Consider the following 22,050-nt stretch of genomic DNA (forward strand, 5'->3'; position numbering starts at 1 on the left):
ACAGCAAAGCTAGCGGTAGAGGATAAGCATTAAAGGAATAGTTTACCCAAAAATGAAAATTCTCTCTTTTACTCACACTCATGCCATCCCATATATGTATGACTTTCTTCTGCTGAGAAAGATTTTTTTTTTGAAGAATATCTTAGCTTTGTAGATCCATATAGAGCAAGGGAATGGTGACAAAACGTTGAAGCTCCAAAAAGCACATAAAGGCAGCATAAAAGTAATCTGTAAATCTCCAAGTGTTTAATCCATGTCTTCTGAAGTTATCTAATTGGTTTTGGATGAGAACAGACTACATTTTAACCATTTTCTTTCTCTGTATGTCTTGACATCTGCAGTCTGCTTGGCGATCATGATTTCAAGCTCCATGGTAACTAAAAATGAATCAAGCTTGAAAACGTGATTGTCAAGGATACTGCAGATGTCAAGAATTTTAGTGAAAAGGGAGTTGCATTTTGGTCTATTCTCACCCAAAACCAATTGGATCACTTCAGAAGACAGACAGCAAAGCTAGTGGTAGATGACAAGCATTAATACATTTTATTTTGTTTTGCAACAAAGACATGCTTGTAATATTGCAGCCTAGTGCAGTAAAGCTAGCGGTAAAAGACAAGCATTAATGCACTTTTTAGTTTTTTGCTGCTGTGCATTAAATACAAGAACGACATGCTTGAAACATCTTAACAGCTGCACCAGCAGTGGCTGAAGAACATTAATGCACTTTATAGTTTAAATGTGACAACTACATGCTTAACTTCTAGTAGAGCACAATAAATCAATAGATGACAAGCATTAATGCTGTTTTTTGTGCTGCATATTACATGCAATGAAGACTTGCTTATAACATCGTAACAAAGCAAAGCTAGCTGTTGATGGCAAGCACAGCAACACTAGCATCAATAGATCACAAGCATGAATGTACATTTTGAGTGCATTAAATGCGACAAAACCGTACGCCGCAACGCTGCAATGACAAGTGGTTGTCAAGCTGCTGCAATAAGAAAACCAACTTTATATATTAAAAAGAAAATATTTGTCCATCATCTGGAGGTTTTGACTGACGCAGGAAACTCGCTTTTTTTCTTTCCTCTGCGCCTCTCCCTCTCTCCCCCTCTATCTCGGTGTCTTTCTTTCATGTGTATTTTCTCAGTACTGTGTAAAGCTGCGGTAGGGCTTTCAAGAGCAGCAGTAAAGGTCAGAGTGATTGACACTCTATTTTAGCAGCACACAGCAGTCAGGGAGGGAGAGGGAGTTAAAGAAATGAGGAAGTGTAAAAATAAAGCCAGTGAAAACCAGAGAGATGTAAAAACCATGATGACCTAGGAAGGGGTGTGTGTGCATTTTAAAAGGTCATGCTATGCATATGAGGTAATAAGCAAATACAGACCTCATCGAGGTGCCTTTAGATATAAAGAAACATTATATTTATTGAAAGATTGCTGAGGTTAATTAAGATATTAAAGGTGGAGTGTGTCACTTCTGCAACCCTAAATGGAATATAGTGCAACAGTTTGGTTCTTGAAGTGTAATCCCATTCATTTTCTCCATCAGGCAAATTTATTTGTAATGATATTTGTAAATATCGTCATTCGCAATGTTTCATGGGACTGTGGTTCAAGCCCACGTGAAAAACAATAAGTGCACGGTCTTGAACCTTTTGACTTTTAGTCCGATTTTTACATTTCTTTTTTCTTTAAATCAACTTTTGTAATGCTGTGATTCACCTCAGAGCTGGTTGGTTTGGTTAATGGCATTGAACTCTTCTGTGAGGGGTTTAATGAAATCCCCAAGGAAGAAATAAATGGGGAAAAATACTTCTCAAAAATGCTCTAAAGATTAGTCTTAAGCTTTGACTTAAGTGTCAAAAAATGCTTTTTATAAAGAAGCTAAAATCAACTTTCTGCAAAGTGTAAAGGCCCTGGTATACTTCGTTTTTGCGCATTCCGGATAGGATCACACCTGGCCGACTGCGTTGCCTTTGTGAGTATACTTTTCTGACCGCGAGCGAACACGAACGCGTTCGATGCATGCGCACTACAGCTGCTTTGGGACTCTTTTAGTACAGTCAAAGGCCAACGCATGTGCAGACGACGTGCACAGCTGAGGGCCACGTGCGTGAGTCAAGAAAAACTAGGCCGTGCGCGGTCAATTGCTTATTACACAATTTGCGTCACACATACAGCAATACAGGACAGCTGAAGAATGTTTTGACCTTTAGCCTGATTCTCCTTAAGTGTTGTGAAATAAGGACTACAGTGATGTCTACTCAAAATGGCCCCCCTCAACCACTGAATCAACCAATAGTGAGCCTGCAAGGTTAATATGTCAGAGTGCCATGACACCATTCATTCATTCATGATTTAATACAACACATTATAAAACAGTATTTCGATAATAGGTATTTTCTTTATACATTTTTGATTAATCAAATGAGAAAGACAAATTTAATTTCCTATATCTTAAAACAATATTCCACATCTTGTCCAATGTTGTCCTCTAAACAATGTGCAAATTGAAGGCTACAAACTATCTAAATGTATAAGTGTGTACTTTATGTATTTTGTGCAATACAATTTAAATCAATTTAAATCACTAAATTAAATAATAAAACAAACTCTTTGTTAAATGCCTTTACAATTACATGTGAGGTTTCTGTATCGTTTGAAAGCTTAGAAGCTCTTCTTTCCCATGCATGTAGGCGTTATGACCCAAACTGAACAAGTGCTTTGAAACTTGCAACCAAATCAGATGTTATATTTATAAAACAAATTGCACTGTACATATTATTGCAATCAGTAAAAACATCAAACTGATCAAATAGCCATGTGTCATATGTTGTCGGAAAGCTCTCAAAGAGTATAATACAACCAGCCTATTTTTTCTTTGACTCACAGACAATAATATAGCGGGTAATAGCAAAGTTTGACTTTGACAATTGTGGTGGTGTTGCTTATATGCTGCATTTTCACTTATAGCATCAAGACAAATAAACGGAACATAAGCAAATCACACACATTACTTAGAGGAGGTGATTATCTTTCAAACGAGCCCACTTACACATAAGGTAATCAGATGCATAGATCATTTGATTATCCACATGAAGCACAATGTTACATAAGGCCGCCAGAAGATGGCGCCAAGTAATTGGCACAGACTCATTAAGTCAAAAGGCTCTCATTCTGTGAAATCTCATTACTAAAATCATGTCTGCATGCTATGAAAAGCTTTAGTCATTGTTGTGTTTTCTTGTGTAATTAGTTCTTATGTATTATAATTATGTTTTATTTGTTTGGAGAGACTTTTGGACACTATGATCAATTATTTTTGTAATGCTATAGCTTTTGATTGCTTTGTCGTATCAACACAATTTCCTCAGATACAGTTGACATGATTGGTAACGAAACAAAAGCTGTTTTTCGGAGCCACCTTATTTACACCCAGAGATATATGATGTCAAATAAGACCCACCACCATTGTGTCCTTGAGCAAGGCACTTAACTCCAGGTTGTTCTGGGGGATTGTCCCTGTAATAAGTGCACTGTAAGTCGCTTTGGATAAAAACATCTGCCAAATGCATAAATGTAAATGCGTCACTTTGAGTCATTTTGATATCATGTATTATAATCATATATCGTCGATATATGATTATATCGTCCTACTGCCCAGCCCTAGATCTTAATTTATTTTCCCTAAAAATAGGCCTAAATTGTATCAAGTCTGCTTCGCAATCTTCCATTCTCACAAAACCTCACAGATGCAGCTTTCATTTTATGTCATTAGCAGCTTGTCATTTCTTGATTTCTTTCCTATTGTTATTGGTGATTTCATAATGTGACTCATTATGAAAGGTAGTTATGAGAATGTGAGTAAAATCAAAAGTAGCGATTAGTAAGTGGATGTATTAAACTGTACGGCACTGCTGTTTCATGTGGTGTATTAAATTGCACACACAAACACGTGCACACTTTGATAAATGAATACAAGCTTTATGCGGTGATGCCAAAGAACATCCGTGACCTGAAACTAAGCAATTTTTACATGGGGATGAAACAAGAAACCTTGACTCAATATTAAACACTTTAAAAGAAGTGAATAACGAATAGACTGATGTGTGCTGTGAACTCCTGCATGTCCACATGAACTATCTGCGGTTATTATGCATTCAAGTTGGCTGGACTTGGAGTGGCAGGAAATGCATTTAAGAGTCTTGTCAGAAAAAAGATAAACAACATACTACACATCCTAGCAAAACATTCGCATTATGTAGAGCGAGGGGTAAATATTCCGGTCTCTGACAAACGGGGCCAAATATGGCCAGATAAATTGAGTCTCATAACAAAAAACATTTAGTGAGCGGCAGATCTGTGGACAGTAATGCCTTGTTGATGAGAGAGGTCAGCGGAGAATGGCCAGACTGGTTCGAGCTGACAGAATTGCAATGGTAACTCCTGTAACCGCTCTGTACAATTGTAGTGAGCAAAATAGCATCTCAGAATGCATAACACGTCTATCCTTGAGGCGTATGGGTTTCAACAGTAGAAGACCACATCCAGTTTACAGACAAAGAAAAACTACAGTTTACAGACAACCCATTTCTATATCTGACGCCCTGCACACCTATTTCAGCAACTTTCGCTTCCCCATCTGTACATTTTTACAAATATCATGTATTAATTAACCTGGCCATGATTCCTCATGCTCCCTAAACCACTCTTTCGTAATTTGAGCCTGACTAATCGTGGCATTGTCTTTCTTTTTCACGACCACGGAATATGTCTTCCAACATGGTTGATTAAGAAATGAGAATCTGGGGGCCTGGGTAGCTCGGCGAGTAAAGACGCTGACTACCACCACTGTAGTCGCGAGTTTGAATCCAGGGTGTGCTGAGTGACGTCAAGTCAAGTGGATTTATAGTCGTTCAACTATATACAGTTAGTACAGTACATAGCAAAACGAGACAACGCTCCTCCAGGACCATGGTGCTACATAAAACAACATGGGACAAACACAGAACCACATGAGACTACACAGACTAAATAACATTCCTACATAAAGTGTAAGTGCAACGTGTGCAAAACGTATGGGACAGTACAATAATTACTAAAAGGAACAGGACATGTCTCCTAAGCAACCAAATTGGCCCAGTTTCTAGGGAGGGTACAGTCACATGGGGTAACCTCCTCGTAGTCGCTATAATGTGTGGTTCTCGCTCTCAGTGTGGCACGTTGTCCGTTGATGCCACGGAGAATAGCAGAAAAAATTTAAATGGGGGGGTACTTCCTGTAACAGTGTAGTACCCCCCCCAAAAAAACACTGTAAAATTTTTAACGAGAGGGGAAAGGCCAACGTAGAGCGGCAGTGAGAGATAGAGAGGAGAGAGAGATGAAAAAAAACCTACTCGCCGGTTCTCCGATACACCGTCGCATGGTCCTCGATCACTTCTCCACCCTCTCAGGCGGACGATAGCCGCTTCTCCCCAGGCGGACCGGAGTCAGACTCGTAACCCCCGGTGGTCAAAACGCCCCTCCGCATTCTCGGCGACTCGTGGGGACAATCCTCCGCCCCTGGCAGCGGCCCTACCCTTAATAAGCCTGATAAGGGGCTGGGTGTGTATAATCACAACCTGGCCCCGCCCTCCGCCCTGCCACACATAGGCTCTTAAGTATCTGCTTATTTACAGTAAATCCAAATGGCAACTTTTTTTTTTCTGGCCAGACAGTAAATTTAAATGTTTTATGACCATTACACTAAAGCTAGTAAACGATATTTATGGTCTCTGGCCTAATCATTTAAATAAAATCTTTTGTTTCTTGCTAATATGCATATGCAGTTGTAATATGATGTTTAGAATCGTTTCAGTATTCAAAAATAGCCCATAAATAGTCATTTTTATTTTCATGTCACTTTAAGCTTACAGCTTATTTGTCTGTGGTTTATGAATTATCTTTGATGTTTCCAATGAAAAAAGAAAGAAATTCTCAATTCACTGTGGCCTGTTTCTCATACACAAATGATGTCTACCTATATATTAAAAATCTTAGCAGCGTAATAGTTCCTCAGCATATTCGGTTTTGTGGAAATCCTCCCTAGAAGCTTGCGTGCAGTTACCTAAAAGTGAAATGGAGAAGAGAAACAAATGATTTGTTTACTGCATGTGTTTGGTGTAAAATACTTGTTTCTAAGTAGAAGTTTGCAAGTGTTTACAGTATGTATTTGTGGATGTGAATGAGTCGTGGTGTGCATTTATCCTTTCCTCTTTGTGAGAGTTAAGTGTGATTCAAAGAGGAAAGATTGTAACATTACTGCACAGTTGCTCGTTAAACTTTCGCACAAAGGTGTGTGTGTGTGTGTGTGTGTGTGTGTGTGTGTGTGTGTGTGTGTGTGTGTGTGTGTGTGTGTGTGTGTGTGTGTGGATTCAGCCTGTTTCACTGAAAACAAGAGATTTATTTGTACACTGTGCTGTAAACTTGAGAAATGGTATGAGAGAACTTCTTGATTCCTAAATGTTTGATATATCAGATGTGACTGGATACATGGCAGGTACACTTCTGGACCTTGTTGATGTATGGCTTCTGCTTTGCATAGTAAAGTTTTAACAAGCATCTGTAGATGCAGCGGCGAGTGGTGTTAACTAACAAAGGTTTACTAAAGTAATCACAAGCCTACTTGTGATTACTGCTCTTGAAGGATTAGGATGTTTTTGGAGACTCCATATATATGACACGATTGCCTCACCTGTTTAACATCTCCTGTTTCACATTGCCTTGTTATTTTAACTCGTCTTAAATTGGAGCGTGTTGCAATCATCTGATTTGAAATTACTGTACATACACTGGTGGCCAAAAGTTTGGGATAATGTACAGATTTTGCTGTTTCGGAAGGAAATTGATAATTCCCCAAAGTGGCATTCAACTGATCACAAAGTATAGTCAGGACATTACTAATGTAAAAAATGTTTTTTATCAAATCTAGACAGGCCCCATTTCAAACAGCCCTCACTCCAACACCTTATCTTTGAGTAATCATGCTAAATTGCTAATTTGTTACAATTAAATAGCTTGCCATTATATCAAACACAGCTGAAAGCTATTTGGTTCGTAAATGAAGCTTAACATTGTCTTTGTGTTTGTTTTTGAAGTTGGTGGTGGTGTAGTGGTCTAAAGCACATAACTGCTAATCAGAAGGTTGCTGGTTGGATCCCCACAGCCACCACCATTGTGTCCTTGAGCAAGGCAATTAACTCCAGGTTGTTCTGGAGGGATTGTCCCTGTAGTAAGGACTCTGTAAGTTGCTTTGGATAAAAGCGTCTGCCAAATGCATAAATGTAAATGTTTTTGAGTTGCCGCAGTATGCAATAGACTGGCATGTCTTAATGTCAATATTAGATCAAAAATGGCAAAAAAGAAACAGCTTTCTCTAGAAACTCATCAGTCAATCATTGTTTTGAGGAATGAAGGCTATAAAATGCTTGATATTGCCAAAAAACTGAAGATTGTGTACACTACAGTCTTCAAAGACAAAGGACATCTGGCTCTAACAAGGACAGAAAGAGATGTGGAAGACCAGATGTACAACTAAACAAGAGGATAAGTACATCAGAGTCTCTAGTTTGAGAAATAGACGCCTCACATGTCCTCAGCTGACAGCTTCATTGAATTCTACCCGCTCAACACCAGTTTCATGTACAACAGTAAAGAGAAGACTCAGGAGGCCTTATGGGAATAATTGCAAAGAAAAAGACACTTTTGAAACCGAAAAACAAAAAGAAAAGGTTCGAGTGGGCAAAGAAACACAGACATTGGACAACAGATAATTGAAAAGAGTGTTATGGATTTTAACCCCATTGAGCTTTTGTGGGATCAGCTCGACTGTAAGGTGCGTGAGAAGTGCCTGACAAGACAGTCACATCTATGGCAAGTGCTACAGGAAGTGTGGGGTGAAATGTCACCTGAGTATCTGGACAAACTGACAGCTAGAATAACAAGGATATGCAAATCTGTCATTGCTGCACGTGGAGGATTATTTTATGAGAACTCTTTGAAGTAGTTTAAGAAGTTCTGAACATTTCTTTCAAATTGTAATAGTAATTTATCATGTTATTAATGTCCTGACTATACATTATGATCAGTTGAATGCCACTTTGGTGAATAAAAGTACCAATTTCTTTCCATAAGAGCAAAATCTGTACATTATTCCAAACTTTTGGCCACAGTGTAAAAAAGAAAAAAGTAAATCACAAGTATGTATATGTGTATATAAATATATGTGTGTATATATAAAGTAAATGTATCTTTTTTTTTTATTTAATTCATTTTAAATAAAAATAAACAATATAAAATATACAAATTATTTACTATTAAAAACTATTTATTGTAATAAACAGTATTGAATCAATGTTCAGTTTGTTGTCCTGACTGAATGTCTATAGCACTCAATTTATCCCTGTTCTAATATTTAAAGCTGAAGTGTGTAATTTCTGTGCCACTGATGTCGCCAAACAGAATTGCAGAAATAATCATTTATTTTTATTTTTTTACGGATTCCACAAAACTTCCCTACAAATAACATACTTCTAGTTGTCTCTGCGTATTAAGGTAGAATACAAGAAAGTATTTTAACATAGAAAGAAAATTAAACTCCCTAGCATTTTCACGTAGTAAAGGGGTGATGTAGACAAAAAATACTTTCTGTGCTCCCACACATAATCCATTTTGATTGACTCTTCTCAGTAGCTTGAATACAAACAGGAAGTTAGATGACAAACATCGGAAGAGAGGAGCGCTGAAAAGGGCCGGGCTGAATAAGGTGAATATGTGGTTTGTAAGGTATAGGAAATTCAGCTACGTCCAAAAATAAGTAACCAAACATGTTGCATTTTGGTTCAGTACCACTCAATAATGAGGTCTTTTAATGCTCAGATTTAAAAATAGCAATGTAAAATGTAAACCGTATAGGAGAGTTTTCTGGAATTTATAGCTGAAAATAAATACCAAAAAAAATCTTATTGCTTTTATATGGCAATATTAAAAATTGTCTCTTTGTGTGTTTTTTAGGACTACAAAAATCCAAAGCTTACCGTACACTGTTCAGACATCCAGGAGATTCGACGATGTAATCGACTAGAGATGCCAGACAACATGAACACATTTGTCTTAAAGGTAAACAATCACACACAGATATTCAGTCATGTATGCCTGTTTAAACACACCAGTTCACCCTATTATTAGTCAGATATTTGACCGATATATGGCAATTTTTTGACTATCTTTTATCAGCCAGTAACTGACCCCATGGACGATTGACAGAAATTCAGTGTACACATCTCCTGTTTTCAGTTGAATTTTGTGTAAAAAATGTTGTATGAAAAACCACAATTTAATTTCAGCACTTCTGTGTACATTATATATAATAAAACTGTCTTTTGAACATATACTGTAAATGTGTGTGTGTGTGTGTGTGTGTGTGTGTGTGTGTGTGTGTGTGTGTGTGTGTGTGTGTGTGTGTGTGTGTATATATATATATATATTAGTTGAAGTCAAAAGTTTACATGCGCTTAGTTTGAAGTAATTATAAATCACTTTTTTTAACTACTCCACAGATTTCAAATTAGCAAACTATATTTTTGGTCATTTAGGACATCTACATTGTGCATGATACAAGAATTTTTCAAACAATTGTTTACAGATAGATTGTTTCACTTTTAATTGACAATATTACAATTCCAGTGGGTCAGACGTTTATATTCACAAAGTTATTTGCCTTTTAGCTGCTTGGAAAATTCCAGAAAATTATGTCAAACCTTTAGACAATTAGCCAATTAGCTTCTGATAGGAGGTGTACCTGTGGATGTATTTTAAGGCCTACCTTCAAAATCACAAATAAATCAGCCAAGACCTCAGAAAAATGGTTCATCATGGGAGCAATTTCCAAAAGCCTGAAGGTACCACATTCATCTGTACAATCAATAGTACACAAGTATAAACATCATGGGACCATGCAGCCATCATACTACTTATGAAGGTGACACATTCTGTCTCCTAGAGTTGAAATGTAGTTTGGTAGGAAAAGTGCAAATCGATCCCAGAACAACAGCAAAGGACCTTGTGATGATGGTGGAGCAAACAGGTAGACAAGTATCTATATCCACAGTAAAACAAGTCCTATATCAACATAACCTGAAAGGCTGCTCAGCAAGGAAGAAGCCACTGCTCCAAAACTGCCATAAAAAACCCAGACTACCATTTGCAAGTGCACATGGGGACAAAGATTTTACTTTTTGGAGAAATGTCCTCTGGTCTAATTACAAAAGTTACAAAAATGTAACTGTTTGGCCATAATGACCATCGTTATGTTTGGTGAAACAAGGATGAGGCTTGTCCAACACCATCCAAACTGTGAAGCATGGTGGTGACACCAAAATAAATGGCATCATGAGCAAGGAAAATTATGTGGATATATTGAAGCAACATCTCATCACATCAGCCAGTCAGATGGACAATGACCCCAAGCATACCACCTGGCAAAATGGCTTAAGGACAACAAAGTTGTGGTATTGGAGTGGCCATTGCAAAGCCCTGACCTCAATCTGATAGAAAATTTGTGGGCAGAACTGAAAAAGTGTGTGCAAGCAGGAAGGCCTACAATCCTGACCCAGTTACACCAGTTCTGTCTGGCGCAATGGGCCAAAATTCCAGCAATTTATTGTGAGAAGCTTGTGGAAGGCTACCCAAAATATTTGACCCAAGTTAAACAATTTTAAGGGAATGCTACCAAATACTAACAAAGTGTATGTAAACTTCTGACCCACTGGGAATGTGATGAAAGAAATATAAGCTGAAATAAATAATTCTCTCGGCTATTATTCTCTGACATTTCACATTCTTAAAATAAAGTAGTGATCCTAACTGACCTAAGACAGGGAATGTTTTCTACGATGTTCTAAATGTCAGAAAAACTGAGTTTAAATGTATTGGGCTAAGGTGTAAGGTGTAAACTTCTGACTTCAACTGTATATACAGTGTGTGTGTGTGTGTGTGTGTGTGTGTATATAAAGAAACTGTGGGTTGTGAGTGCCCATGAAGGCTACACCTCATGCATCCTCCGAATTCCTGTAAAAGAAGGTCACATTCGAAGTGTCCTACACGCTTTTCTGAAACAAGACAGCCTCGATGACGTATACGGCCGACAAATGCGACCTCCAGTGGACACAGCCTTCCAAACGAGAAACAGCCAGTGTAGAGCAACTCTGAGTGTGGTTTGTTCTCTGTATAGCTGCACGTTGTCCATGCAGCTGGAGTTTCGCTTACTGCCCCCTGCTGAAAACATGTGGTACTTCAAGCTTGAATTGCTCCGATAGTTGAAATATTTATTATTATGGTCCAGGCACATGATTAATTGTTATTTTTAGCACATTATTTTATATATTACGCCTAATTAATGCATTAAATCAAAAGACAACATATATATATATAATTCAAGTTCTATTTGTTGTCCTGATTGAAAGAATATCTATAGCACCTTTCCTGCGTTAATGACACTTCTTGGGAGCCTCATCAGTTTAAAACTAAAAAGGAGAGCTTAGACTTTTTTTTTTTTATCTTTTACTTTCTGCCAAAACAGTTTTTTCTAGGGATGTTGTCAATATCTAGAAGCTGATGGCCGAATGATATGATATGATACAATTGAATGACGTTAAAGAAGATGTATACAAAATTGCTGAAATTAAATGAGTGCTTATTCAAACAATATTTCCTCAGTATTTACAATATTTACTCAATATTTACTGAGGTATATTTTAAAGCATGTAGTGCATTATTCATTGACAAATTGTCGATAGATTTTGATGCTGACGCAAAAGATCTATCACTTCTTTTAGTCAGAGACACAGACACAGTTATCTTGTATGTTAATTTCATGTGTTAACATGATTTTAGTGTGATTAAAAACAGAATAACCTTTTCTGTGTGAAATGACATTTAATCACAAATTTGTAATGCCGTAAACTGTAGAAAACATACAGAATAATTGACGATTTAAACATCTTTACAGTTCAAATAATACATGGGATTTAACAGAATTCATTTGTTTTTATAAAAGTTGGCCCCATTCACTTCCATTGTAAGTGCCAACTTGTAACCAAAATAGCTTTAGCTTTTAAGCCTAATTTATATTGAACTCTGAAAAGTTCTTTAATTACATTTGACACCTCAATCAACAGGATTTTTGGTAAGAACTGTTTCAGGATTGATCAAAAATGAATCTGAATTAATTTTTATAATTTTATTTTCTCTGTTTCCTGTTGGTTGATGACTCTGTTTCTCTCTCTCTCTCTCTCTCTCTCTCTCTCTCTCTCTCTCTCTCTCTCTCTCTCTCTCTCTCTCTCTCTCCTCAGGTTACTGGTCATCCAGGTAGTTTTATATTCGAGGCAGATAATGAGCAGCAGGTGAGCTCCTGGACCACAGAGCTCAGAGAGTGCATCACCAGCAGGTTAGAGCACAACTTTCTCTGGCATGTGCACTGAACTCATTTCTGAGATTCGCAGACATCTGCAAAAGTTCCTTATATTCCCCTATTGAGAGAACCCCCTCACTTCCTCTTACACGCACATACACACGCTATCTACATACCTTCGATTTACATTGTTGTTATATAAAGCTATTTATAATTACTCTACCATAAACCTATCCCTAAAAGAGAACTTGCATTTCTAGAATAAAAAAAGAAATAAAAAATTTGTTTATGAATTGTTTTTCCACTTGAGGATGTTCCCGGATGTCCCCAAAGGAAAGTTTTGTCAGATTTGGCTCACTTTTGGAGACAATTTTGAAGTAAACAAAAACACACACACACACAGAATCAAATATTTCTCTATTTATAAAATTGAACCGAAATCAATAGAGTTTTGTTGTTGACGTATTTCAATAGTTTTAAAAGTCACAATTTAAACGTTATTCACTTGAAGGTGAAGGGTGTTATTTCTGTGCCTTTAGAGTGCAAAAGTCTGGTTCTGGTGTTAAAATCTCATTCATTTCTCTATTGACTTTTTATAGTAACTTTTAAAGCATTAAAGACAGACTTACAATTTCACTACCAAAGATACTCCCATTGCCATTGGTTGTACAAAACATACAGTAATCCCGCCCCAAACTGACAACATTTGTTGACTAAATGTGTCACTCAAACAAGCAAACAAGCGCCATAGTTACTTAGTTACATAGTCAGCTTACTTACAGTTGTCTCTACATATTAAGCTAGAGTAGAAGAAAATATTTAAACCAAAAAATTAAATTTTCCATTTTAATTTCATTTTTAATTTACATTTTTACTTATGTGCGTGTGAGCAGACGTGTCCGCACATACAATCTGTTTGTTGTGCATATGGTATGTCTGTGTGTGTGCGTTTTTCATTTCCTTTTATTGGTGTGAGGGTACTGAGAAATCAACCCTGTGTGACTATATCAATGTGAGTTTTAGGAAGAAAGAGAGAGAGTGAGAGTGAGGTCTTCCTGTTATTCTGATTACTAAGAATCTCAAGAACTCGACTCAGCACATCTCAAGTGGCCTCCTTCCTCTCTGTACCCCCATCTCTGTTTTCTTTCTCTCCTTTTTCTGCATTCTGTTTTTCATATATATATATATATATATATATATATATATATATATTAGACTCACATGTTTTTTGACAACTTATACAAATGTAATACCACTTCGCGTTGTGCCTAACAACACCCTTCAGCCGTGACTATATTCACAATATAGCACGGCCTCACATGCCTTATTGCTTAAGTGCATTACTTATTACTAGATTTTGCTTATCTTATAGAACTTACAGTATTTTACTTATTGCATTGAAAAAACACTCTTAAGCCATTTCAGAGCAAATACAGTTGAAGTATGTTATTTCTGCGACTATAGCGCCACCAAATGGAATTGCAAAAATAAACATTGTTTTCAAAACAGCTTTATGAAAATACCCTTCCTCTTCCTGTTTAAACAAACAAATACCCCCACCCCCCAACTAATGCCATTGGTTGAGTAATGTTGTTTGGGCGGGTCTTAACAGTTCGCTCAGAACAAGCAGGGCATTTTATAGCCCAATCCTTTGGCAACTTCACCGCTTATGTCACACACAGAAGTGGTGGCAAAAACCGTCAACAAACAGTAAACTTTTATTGGATTTCGTTTTTGAAAAAAGATTTCAAGGGTTCTTGAGCTGACTAGACTGTGGAGATAATTTCAACTCTTTGCAGCAAACATATAACGCAAACTATATTACAGATATGTTATTAACTCATATCATTGTAGTAATTGTATAGCTAAGAATATATGTGTATTTGTGCTAATTTTTTTTTATCATACTTTAGTCTAATCTGTCAAATCTAACATAACAGTCTAATGGCGGTCAGCCATCACTTACTGCACATGTGCTGAAAGTTTTGTAAACAATAGGATTGTTCTATAGTGCCACAGAGACACAGTGTTTGCAGTTTTCTAAAATAATTCCCTATGAATGGTTTTCTTGCAGTTGCATATTAAGCTGGAATAGGAGAAAGTATTGTAACACTGAAAAAGTTACATACTAATATATGTATGTATGTATGTATGTATGTATGTATGTGTATATGTATATATATATGTATGTATGTATATGTGTATATATACACTCACCTAAAGGATCATTAGGAACACCATACTAATACTGTGTTTGACCCCCTTTCGCCTTCAGAACTGCCTTAATTCTACGTGGCATTGATTCAACAAGGTGCTGAAAGCATTCTTTAGAAATGTTGGCCCATATTGATAGGATAGCATCTTGCAGTTGATGGAGATTTGTGGGATGCACATCCAGGGCACGAAGCTCCGTTCCACCACATCCCAAAGATGCTCTATTGGGTTGAGATCTGGTGACTGTGGGGGCCATTTTAGTACAGTGAACTCATTGTCATGTTCAAGAAACCAATTTGAAATGATTCGAGCTTTGTGACATGGTGCATTATCCTGCTGGAAGTAGCCATCAGAGGATGGGTACATGGTGGCCATAAAGGGATGGACATGGTCAGAAACAATGCTCAGGTAGGCCGTGGCATTTAAACGATGCCCAATTGGCACTAAGGGGCCTAAAGTGTGCCAAGAAAACATCCCCCACACCATTACACCACCACCACCAGCCTGCACAGTGGTAACAAGGCATGATGGATCCATGTTCTCATTCTGTTTACGCCAAATTCTGACTCTACCATCTGAATATCTCAACAGAAATCGAGACTCATCAGACCAGGCAACATTTTTCCAGTCTTCAACTGTCCAATTTTGGTGAGCTCTTGCAAATTGTAGCCTCTTTTTCCTATTTGTAGTGGAGATGAGTGGTACCCGGTGGGGTCTTCTGCTGTTGTAGCCCATCCGCCTCAAGGTTGTGCGTGTTGTGGCTTCACAAATGCTTTGCTGCATACTTCGGTTGTAACGAGTGATTATTTCAGGCAAAGTTGCTCTTCTATCAGCTTGAATCAGTCGGCCCATTCTCCTCTGACCTCTAGCATCAACAAGGCATTTTCAGCCCACAGGACTGCCGCATACTGGATGTTTTTCCCTTTTCACACCATTCTTTGTAAACCCTAGAAATGGTTGTGCATGAAAATCCCAGTAACTGAGCAGATTGTGAAATACTCAGACCGGCCCGTCTGGCACCAACAACCATGCCACGCTCAAAATTGCTTAAATCACCTTTCTTTCCCATTCTGACATTCAGTTTGGAGTTCAGGAGATTGTCTTGACCAGGACCACACCCCTAAATGCATTGAAGCAACTGCCATGTGATTGGTTGATTAGATAATTGCATTAATGAGAAATTGAACAGGTGTTCCTAATAATCCTTTAGGTGAGTGTGTATGTATATATATATATATATATAGTATATGTATATGCGTGTGTGTATATATATGTATGTATGTATGTATGTGTATATGTGTGTGTATATATATGTGTGTGTATATATATATATATATGAGTTTTGTCAAAAGGCTGGAAAATATATAGAGATTTCTTAGCTATATTGCTCAGCCCTATATACAATATGCATTTTTGCTTTTCCAAGTACTACAAAACACATTTCCTGTTTCAATCCAAAAGCTTTTGTGCTGCTTTCTCCTGCAACTTCCCCAAACACCCCTCCCCACCTCCTCTTTCTTCTGCCCTCTTCCTCAGTCTTTAAGTTTAATCCCTATAGACTTCTAAGCAACATCTGTATTTAAGTTCAATTCTTATCCTACAGGATCCGATTTCTTCTTGGCCCTCTCCCTTTCTCGAACAAATAGAATAATCTTTCATTCTCTCTTGCCTTGCACCTCTCTCAGTCTGGTTTTTATCAGTAGAATTGCTGACACAAAATTCTGCATGTTGTTGATTTATATTGAAAATTGTTACTAAAATAATGATATGATGCGTGGGGGTTCCCACGGTCATGGAAAACCTGGAAGTATCAGGGAATTTCAAATCAATTTCCACACAAAAAAAAAGAAGTTGGAACCTGTATTTAGTGACCTTTTTTGTTAATTAATTCCTGATGAATAAAATCAAATATCGCTTTAAATCTTTTTCTGTTTGAATATCTTGTTTATTTCTGAAGTAAAATGAGATTAAAATGAGATTTCAAGTTCACTTCAAGCCATACTTAAAAAAGTATAAATGTCAATGCATTAAAAACAAAAAGCAGGTGGCATCTGCAAACAAATGAAGCTAGAGCTTTTCTCAGAATTAAATTTACTTGCAAATACTTTTAACCAACTGGCCCCGAGGACATTTTTAGAACAAGTATGAAGTCAGTTCCCCTCAAATTCACACAGGTGTCCTAGCAGAGTAACCACAGGTGTAGTTCAGCACATTAACTACAAACATGTACCACTAAAGTTTGACAACTAAATGTGTCCAAATATGTTTTGTCTTCAAAACTATATATCTATTGTTGTATTATATAAAATCTAACAAACTACTTTTTGTGAAATGTTCTGCTTGAAAAGTGTGCTTCTGCTCTCTTTCCTTCATGTAAATGCCTCTTTATCTAATGCAATCACATTTATAAATTTTAAGTGGTCCTTAAGTGCCCAAATACCTTATTTTGCCATGATATATGGTCTAAACAATACTTTATGATTGTTAGAGACTTCTAATTTTATTGGAAGCTTTGCTTTGTCTTCATACTGTAAATTTAAGTGTAAATGCTTTCAGTGGATGTAATAGGATTTTGACAATTTGACTAGGGATGGGCATTTTGAGTAATTTTGTAGTTGAATACTCTAACACATAAGAAAGAGTAATCGATTACCAGGGTTAGAAAATGTTGAATACTTTATATGAAGCGATCTGAGGAGCATTTGAACGGCACAGAAACACTATAATGTATTACTCCTACGAGCAGACAGAGGGCGCTCTTACTGTTATCAATGAAAATGTGCTTGAAAATAGCACACAGCAGGCAAAGGCACATAGAAAAATCGAATTGCAATATTAGAGTAGTGTTTTTACAAGTCGAATATTTAACGCTGAATGAGTACTCGATTAATCGATTACTCATGCGCATCCCTAATTGTGACATCATGTTACTGCTACATTATGTAAATGAATAGGCTGATGTTTAAATAAAGATGTTTATGAGAGTTTGTATGTGATGCGTTTGTGTTTCCAGGTCAGATAGTGTGGATGGAGAAGCGTTTCCTGTGAGTGATTCTCTCAATGCAGCTCGCAGAGTGAGCACAGAGCCAGGCAGCCAGGGTGAATCTCACACATCTACACTTTCTCATGACATGAGTTTGCCTGTGTTTTTAAAAGCTAACAATTCAAACCACCATATATTAATGACCACTGAGTCTGCAGGTTCTCCGGGTTTTGGCCTCGCTGAGCACGGCTACAATAAAACGGATCACTTCCTGTCCTCTTACCCATGGTTCCATGGGCCCATATCACGCGTGCAGGCCGCCTACCTCGTACAGCATGTTGGGGTCAGTGGTCATGGGAACTTCCTGGTGAGACAGAGCGAGACACGGAGAGGAGACTATGTCCTCACGTTTAACTACCAGGGCAGAGCAAAGGTAATGACCATCATTATCATCATCTTTCTGGTTGGCTAATACAACAAAAACAACATTGCTTTATTTTGATTTGCATTGTGTGATCATATCAGTTTCGTTCAGTTTTGGCTTCTTTTTTTCCCCTCCCTTTTTCTCCCCAATTTGGAATGCCCAATTCCCAATGCGCTCTAAGTCCTCGTGGTGGCATAGTGACTCGCCTCCATCCGGGTGGCGGAGGACGTATCTCAGTTGCCTCCGCATATGAGACCGTCAACCCATGAATCTTATCATGTGGCTTGTTGAGCGCGTTACCGCGGAGACATAGCACATGTGGAGGCTTCAGCCCATCCACCACGGCATCCACGCACAACACACAACACACCACGCACCCCACCGAAAGCTAACCACATTATAGTGACCACGAGGAGATTAACCCATGTGACTCTACCCTCCCTAGCATCCTGGCCAATTTGGTTGCTTAGGAAACCTGGCTGGATTCACTCAGCACGCCCTGGGATTCGAACTCATGAACTCCAAGGGTAGTAGTCAGCATCTTTATTCGCTGAGCTACCCAGGCCCCCAGTTTTGGCTTTTTTAAATTATAGGCATGATGGTTAGACTGCTGTTGGAAACTGAGAATATTTTTTTTTCTATGGCAGGTTTCAGTCTTTTCTGTTGTATATTGTTTGGTTTTGATGCTTGATGTCTAACTCCTTTGGCATTTTCTGTACTGATTTTGTTGTAAAATCTGTGGAATTATGCTTAATGGATTTTCCATGGATGTAAATGTGTTAAATAGAATTGAGAGTACTACAATCATACAGATTAATGGCTGCTGAATGCATAATCAAATTAGCTCAAATGTTTAATAAACGAACACAGCGAAATTCCACATATTTCCATGTGGGCCTACTAATGTCACAAAGCATGTAAAATTGTACATTGGAACTTTTAGTGTGAATGCAGTTTAAGAAAAAGGCATAACAATGTAGAATTATTATATCAGCCATCATATCAATTGGTCATAACATAGAATAATTATTAGCTAAAATTAGCTTAAATAACCATACAAAATGTCTTAATTTGTGCATTCCTAGTAAGTGGTACTTCCTAAGGCTTGATTACTATTGCTTATTCTTATGTTCAGGGTTTTTGAAGAAGTATTAAACTCTTTTGAATTTTTTTTTTAGTAGGGCTGTCACAATTATTACATTTGGCTGACAATTAATACTCGTACAGATAATTGCGATTGTGATGATTAATTGTCATTTGATCAATTGAAAACACATACACTGCAAGAAGTCACTTATTCATTTAACTTGGAATCATGTGGTAAAATAGGGATTTTAAGGCATTAAAGCTTGGAAAATATTCCACAGACATAAAATGAACAATTATATTTTAATTATATATTAAAATGTAATATTTAAAAATATTTCCAACTACATAAAATATGTCTCTCTCATTTAAACTGTTGTTTTTGGAACACAGCCAACCCATATATTATATCATAATATAATACAATATAATATAATAGGTTAAATTAGATTAGATTATAAATTTAAGCTGTCAATCAATGTATTTTTTTTTTTATTCATTTAATTACATAATGCATAAAATCGCAATTAATCGCATATCAATATTTTCTGAAAAGGGTCCCCAAATAAACGTCATTTTAAACATGCGCTTGTTCCAGCTGTTGAGCACAAGATTGCGTCATTTGTGGAAGGCTGTTTTTTGTTTAGTTTTTTATTTGCATATTACACAAATAAAGAAAAGTCAGCACTGGAGAAATACACACAGAGAGAGAGAGAGAGAGAGAGAGAGAGAGAGAGGGAGAATAAATATATAGATATACAGTATCTCATAAAAGTGAATACACCCCTCACATTTTTGTAAATAAATAATTATATCTTTTCATGTGACAACACTGAAGAAATGACACTTTGCTACAATGTAAAGTAGTGAGTGTACAGCTTGTATAACAGTGTAAATTTGCTGTTCCCTCAAAATAACTCAACACACAGCCATTAATATCTAAACCGCTGACAACAAAAGTGAGTACACCCCTAAGTGAAAATGTCCAAATTGGGCCCAATTAGAGATTTTACCTCCCCGGTGTTATGTGACTCGTTAGTGTTACAAGGTCTCAGGTGTGAATGGGGAGCAAGTGTGTTAAATTTGGTGTCATCGGTCTCACACTCCCTCAAACTGGTCACTGGAAGTTCAACATGGCACCTCATGGCAAAGAACTCTCTGAGGATCTGAAAAAAGAATTGTTGCTCTACATAAAGATGGCCTAGGCTATAAGAAGATTGCCAAGACCCTGACAGTGAGCTGCAGCACGGTGGCCAAGACCATACAGCGGTTTAATAGGACAGGTTCCACTCAGAACAGGCCTCGCCATGGTCAACTAAAGAAGTTGAGTGCACTTGCTCCGCATCATATCCAGAGGTTGTCTTTGGGAAATAGACGTATGAGTGCTGCCAGCATTGCTGCAGAGGTTGAAGGGGTGGGGGGGTCAGCCTGTCAGTGCTCAGATCATACACCTGCAAACAGTTTGCTGAAGACAAGCAGACTAAGGATATGGATTACTGGAACCATGTCCTGTGGTCTGATGAGACCAAGATAAACTTATTTGGTTCAGATGGTGTCAAGCGTGTGTGGCGGAAACCAGGTGAGGAGTTCAAAGAGAAGTGCGTCTTGCCTACAGTCAAGCATGGTAGTGGGAGTGTCATGGTCTGGGGCTGCATGAGTGCTGCCGGCACTGGGGAGCTACAGTTCATTGAGGGAACCATGAATGCCAACATGTACTGTGACATACTGAAGCAGAGCATGATCTCCTCCCTTCGGAGACTGGGACGAAGGGCAGTATTCCAGCATGATAACGACCCCAAACACACCTCCAAGACGACCACTGCCTGGCTAAAGAAGCTGAGGGTGAAGGTGATGGACTGGCCAAGCATGTCTCCAGACCTAAACCCTATTGAGCATCTGTAGGGCATCCTCAAACGGAAGGTGGAGGAGCACAAGGTCTCTAACATCCACCAGCTCTGTGATGTCGTCATGAAGGAGTGGAAGAGGAATCCAGTGGCAACCTGTGAAGCTCAGTGAACTCCATGCCCAAGAGGGTTAAAGCAGTGCTGGAAAATAATGGTGGCCACACAAAATATTGACACTTTGGGGCCAATTTGGACATTTTCGCTTAGGGGTGTACTCACTTTTGTTGCCAGAGGTTTAAACATTAATGGCTGTATGTTGAGTTATTTTGAGGGAACGGCAAATCTGCACTGTTATACAAGCTGTACACTCAATACTTTACATTGTAGCAAAGTGTCATTTCTTCAGTGTTGTCACATGAAAAGGAATAATCAAATATTTACAAAAATATGAGGGGTGTACTCACTTTTGTGAGAAACTGTAATTAATAATACATAAAAATGCATTGTATCAAATTTAAATGAAATTAAAACAGGTCATATCATAGAGACATGTGGGTGGGCTCTTTGCCTGCACACAACCCCCCAGACACCCGAGCAACCTTCCACCAAACAGCGGCATTTGCACTGGCAAGCACCACTTACATAAACATTTATAATTGAACCTTAATGCTGTGTCTGTGGATGTGTTTCTCCATTTTAGTGGAAAGCTACTGTTAAGTCTCTCTTTCTCTGTGCATGTCTGTATTTATAATGCATATCCTAACACTGTCTCTCTTCCTCCGCAGCATTTGCGTCTGTCTTTAACCGAGTGGGGTCAGTGCCGTGTGCAGCACCTGCGTTTTCCATCCGTCATGGACATGCTCAGTCATTTCCGCAACTGTCCGATCCCGCTGGAATGTGGAGCCGCATGTGACGTTATGCTGGCCAATTACGTGCGGGTAAATCCCACACATACAGGTGAGACAAAATATACTTTTATTGGGTCTTTTGAACATCTAGAAAAGCCATTCAGTATTGTTATTTTTTTAAGAAAGAATGTTTAATCT

The 22,050-nt window shown here is 37.9% G+C and overlaps 1 protein-coding gene across 2 annotated transcripts in view; it reads left to right on the forward strand.

Moving 5' to 3' along the window:
* The window catches only part of LOC127632149 (SH2B adapter protein 3-like), a 67,211-nt gene that overhangs the window by 33,034 nt on the left and 12,127 nt on the right, over window positions 1-22,050 (forward strand). The window contains exons 3-7 of one of the 2 annotated variants that reach the window (XM_052110743.1): window positions 9,057-9,161; window positions 12,395-12,489; window positions 17,681-17,766; window positions 17,869-18,083; window positions 21,790-21,961. In XM_052110743.1, the coding sequence (XP_051966703.1) occupies window positions 9,057-9,161; window positions 12,395-12,489; window positions 17,681-17,766; window positions 17,869-18,083; window positions 21,790-21,961 (673 nt within the window). Of the gene's footprint in view, window positions 1-9,056; window positions 9,162-12,394; window positions 12,490-17,680; window positions 18,084-21,789; window positions 21,962-22,050 lie in introns of both variants that reach the window. The other variant, XM_052110734.1, reaches the window with a different exon arrangement.

Source organism: Xyrauchen texanus, chromosome 3 (genome assembly GCF_025860055.1).
Source record: "Xyrauchen texanus isolate HMW12.3.18 chromosome 3, RBS_HiC_50CHRs, whole genome shotgun sequence".
Taxonomy (NCBI): domain Eukaryota; kingdom Metazoa; phylum Chordata; class Actinopteri; order Cypriniformes; family Catostomidae; genus Xyrauchen; species Xyrauchen texanus.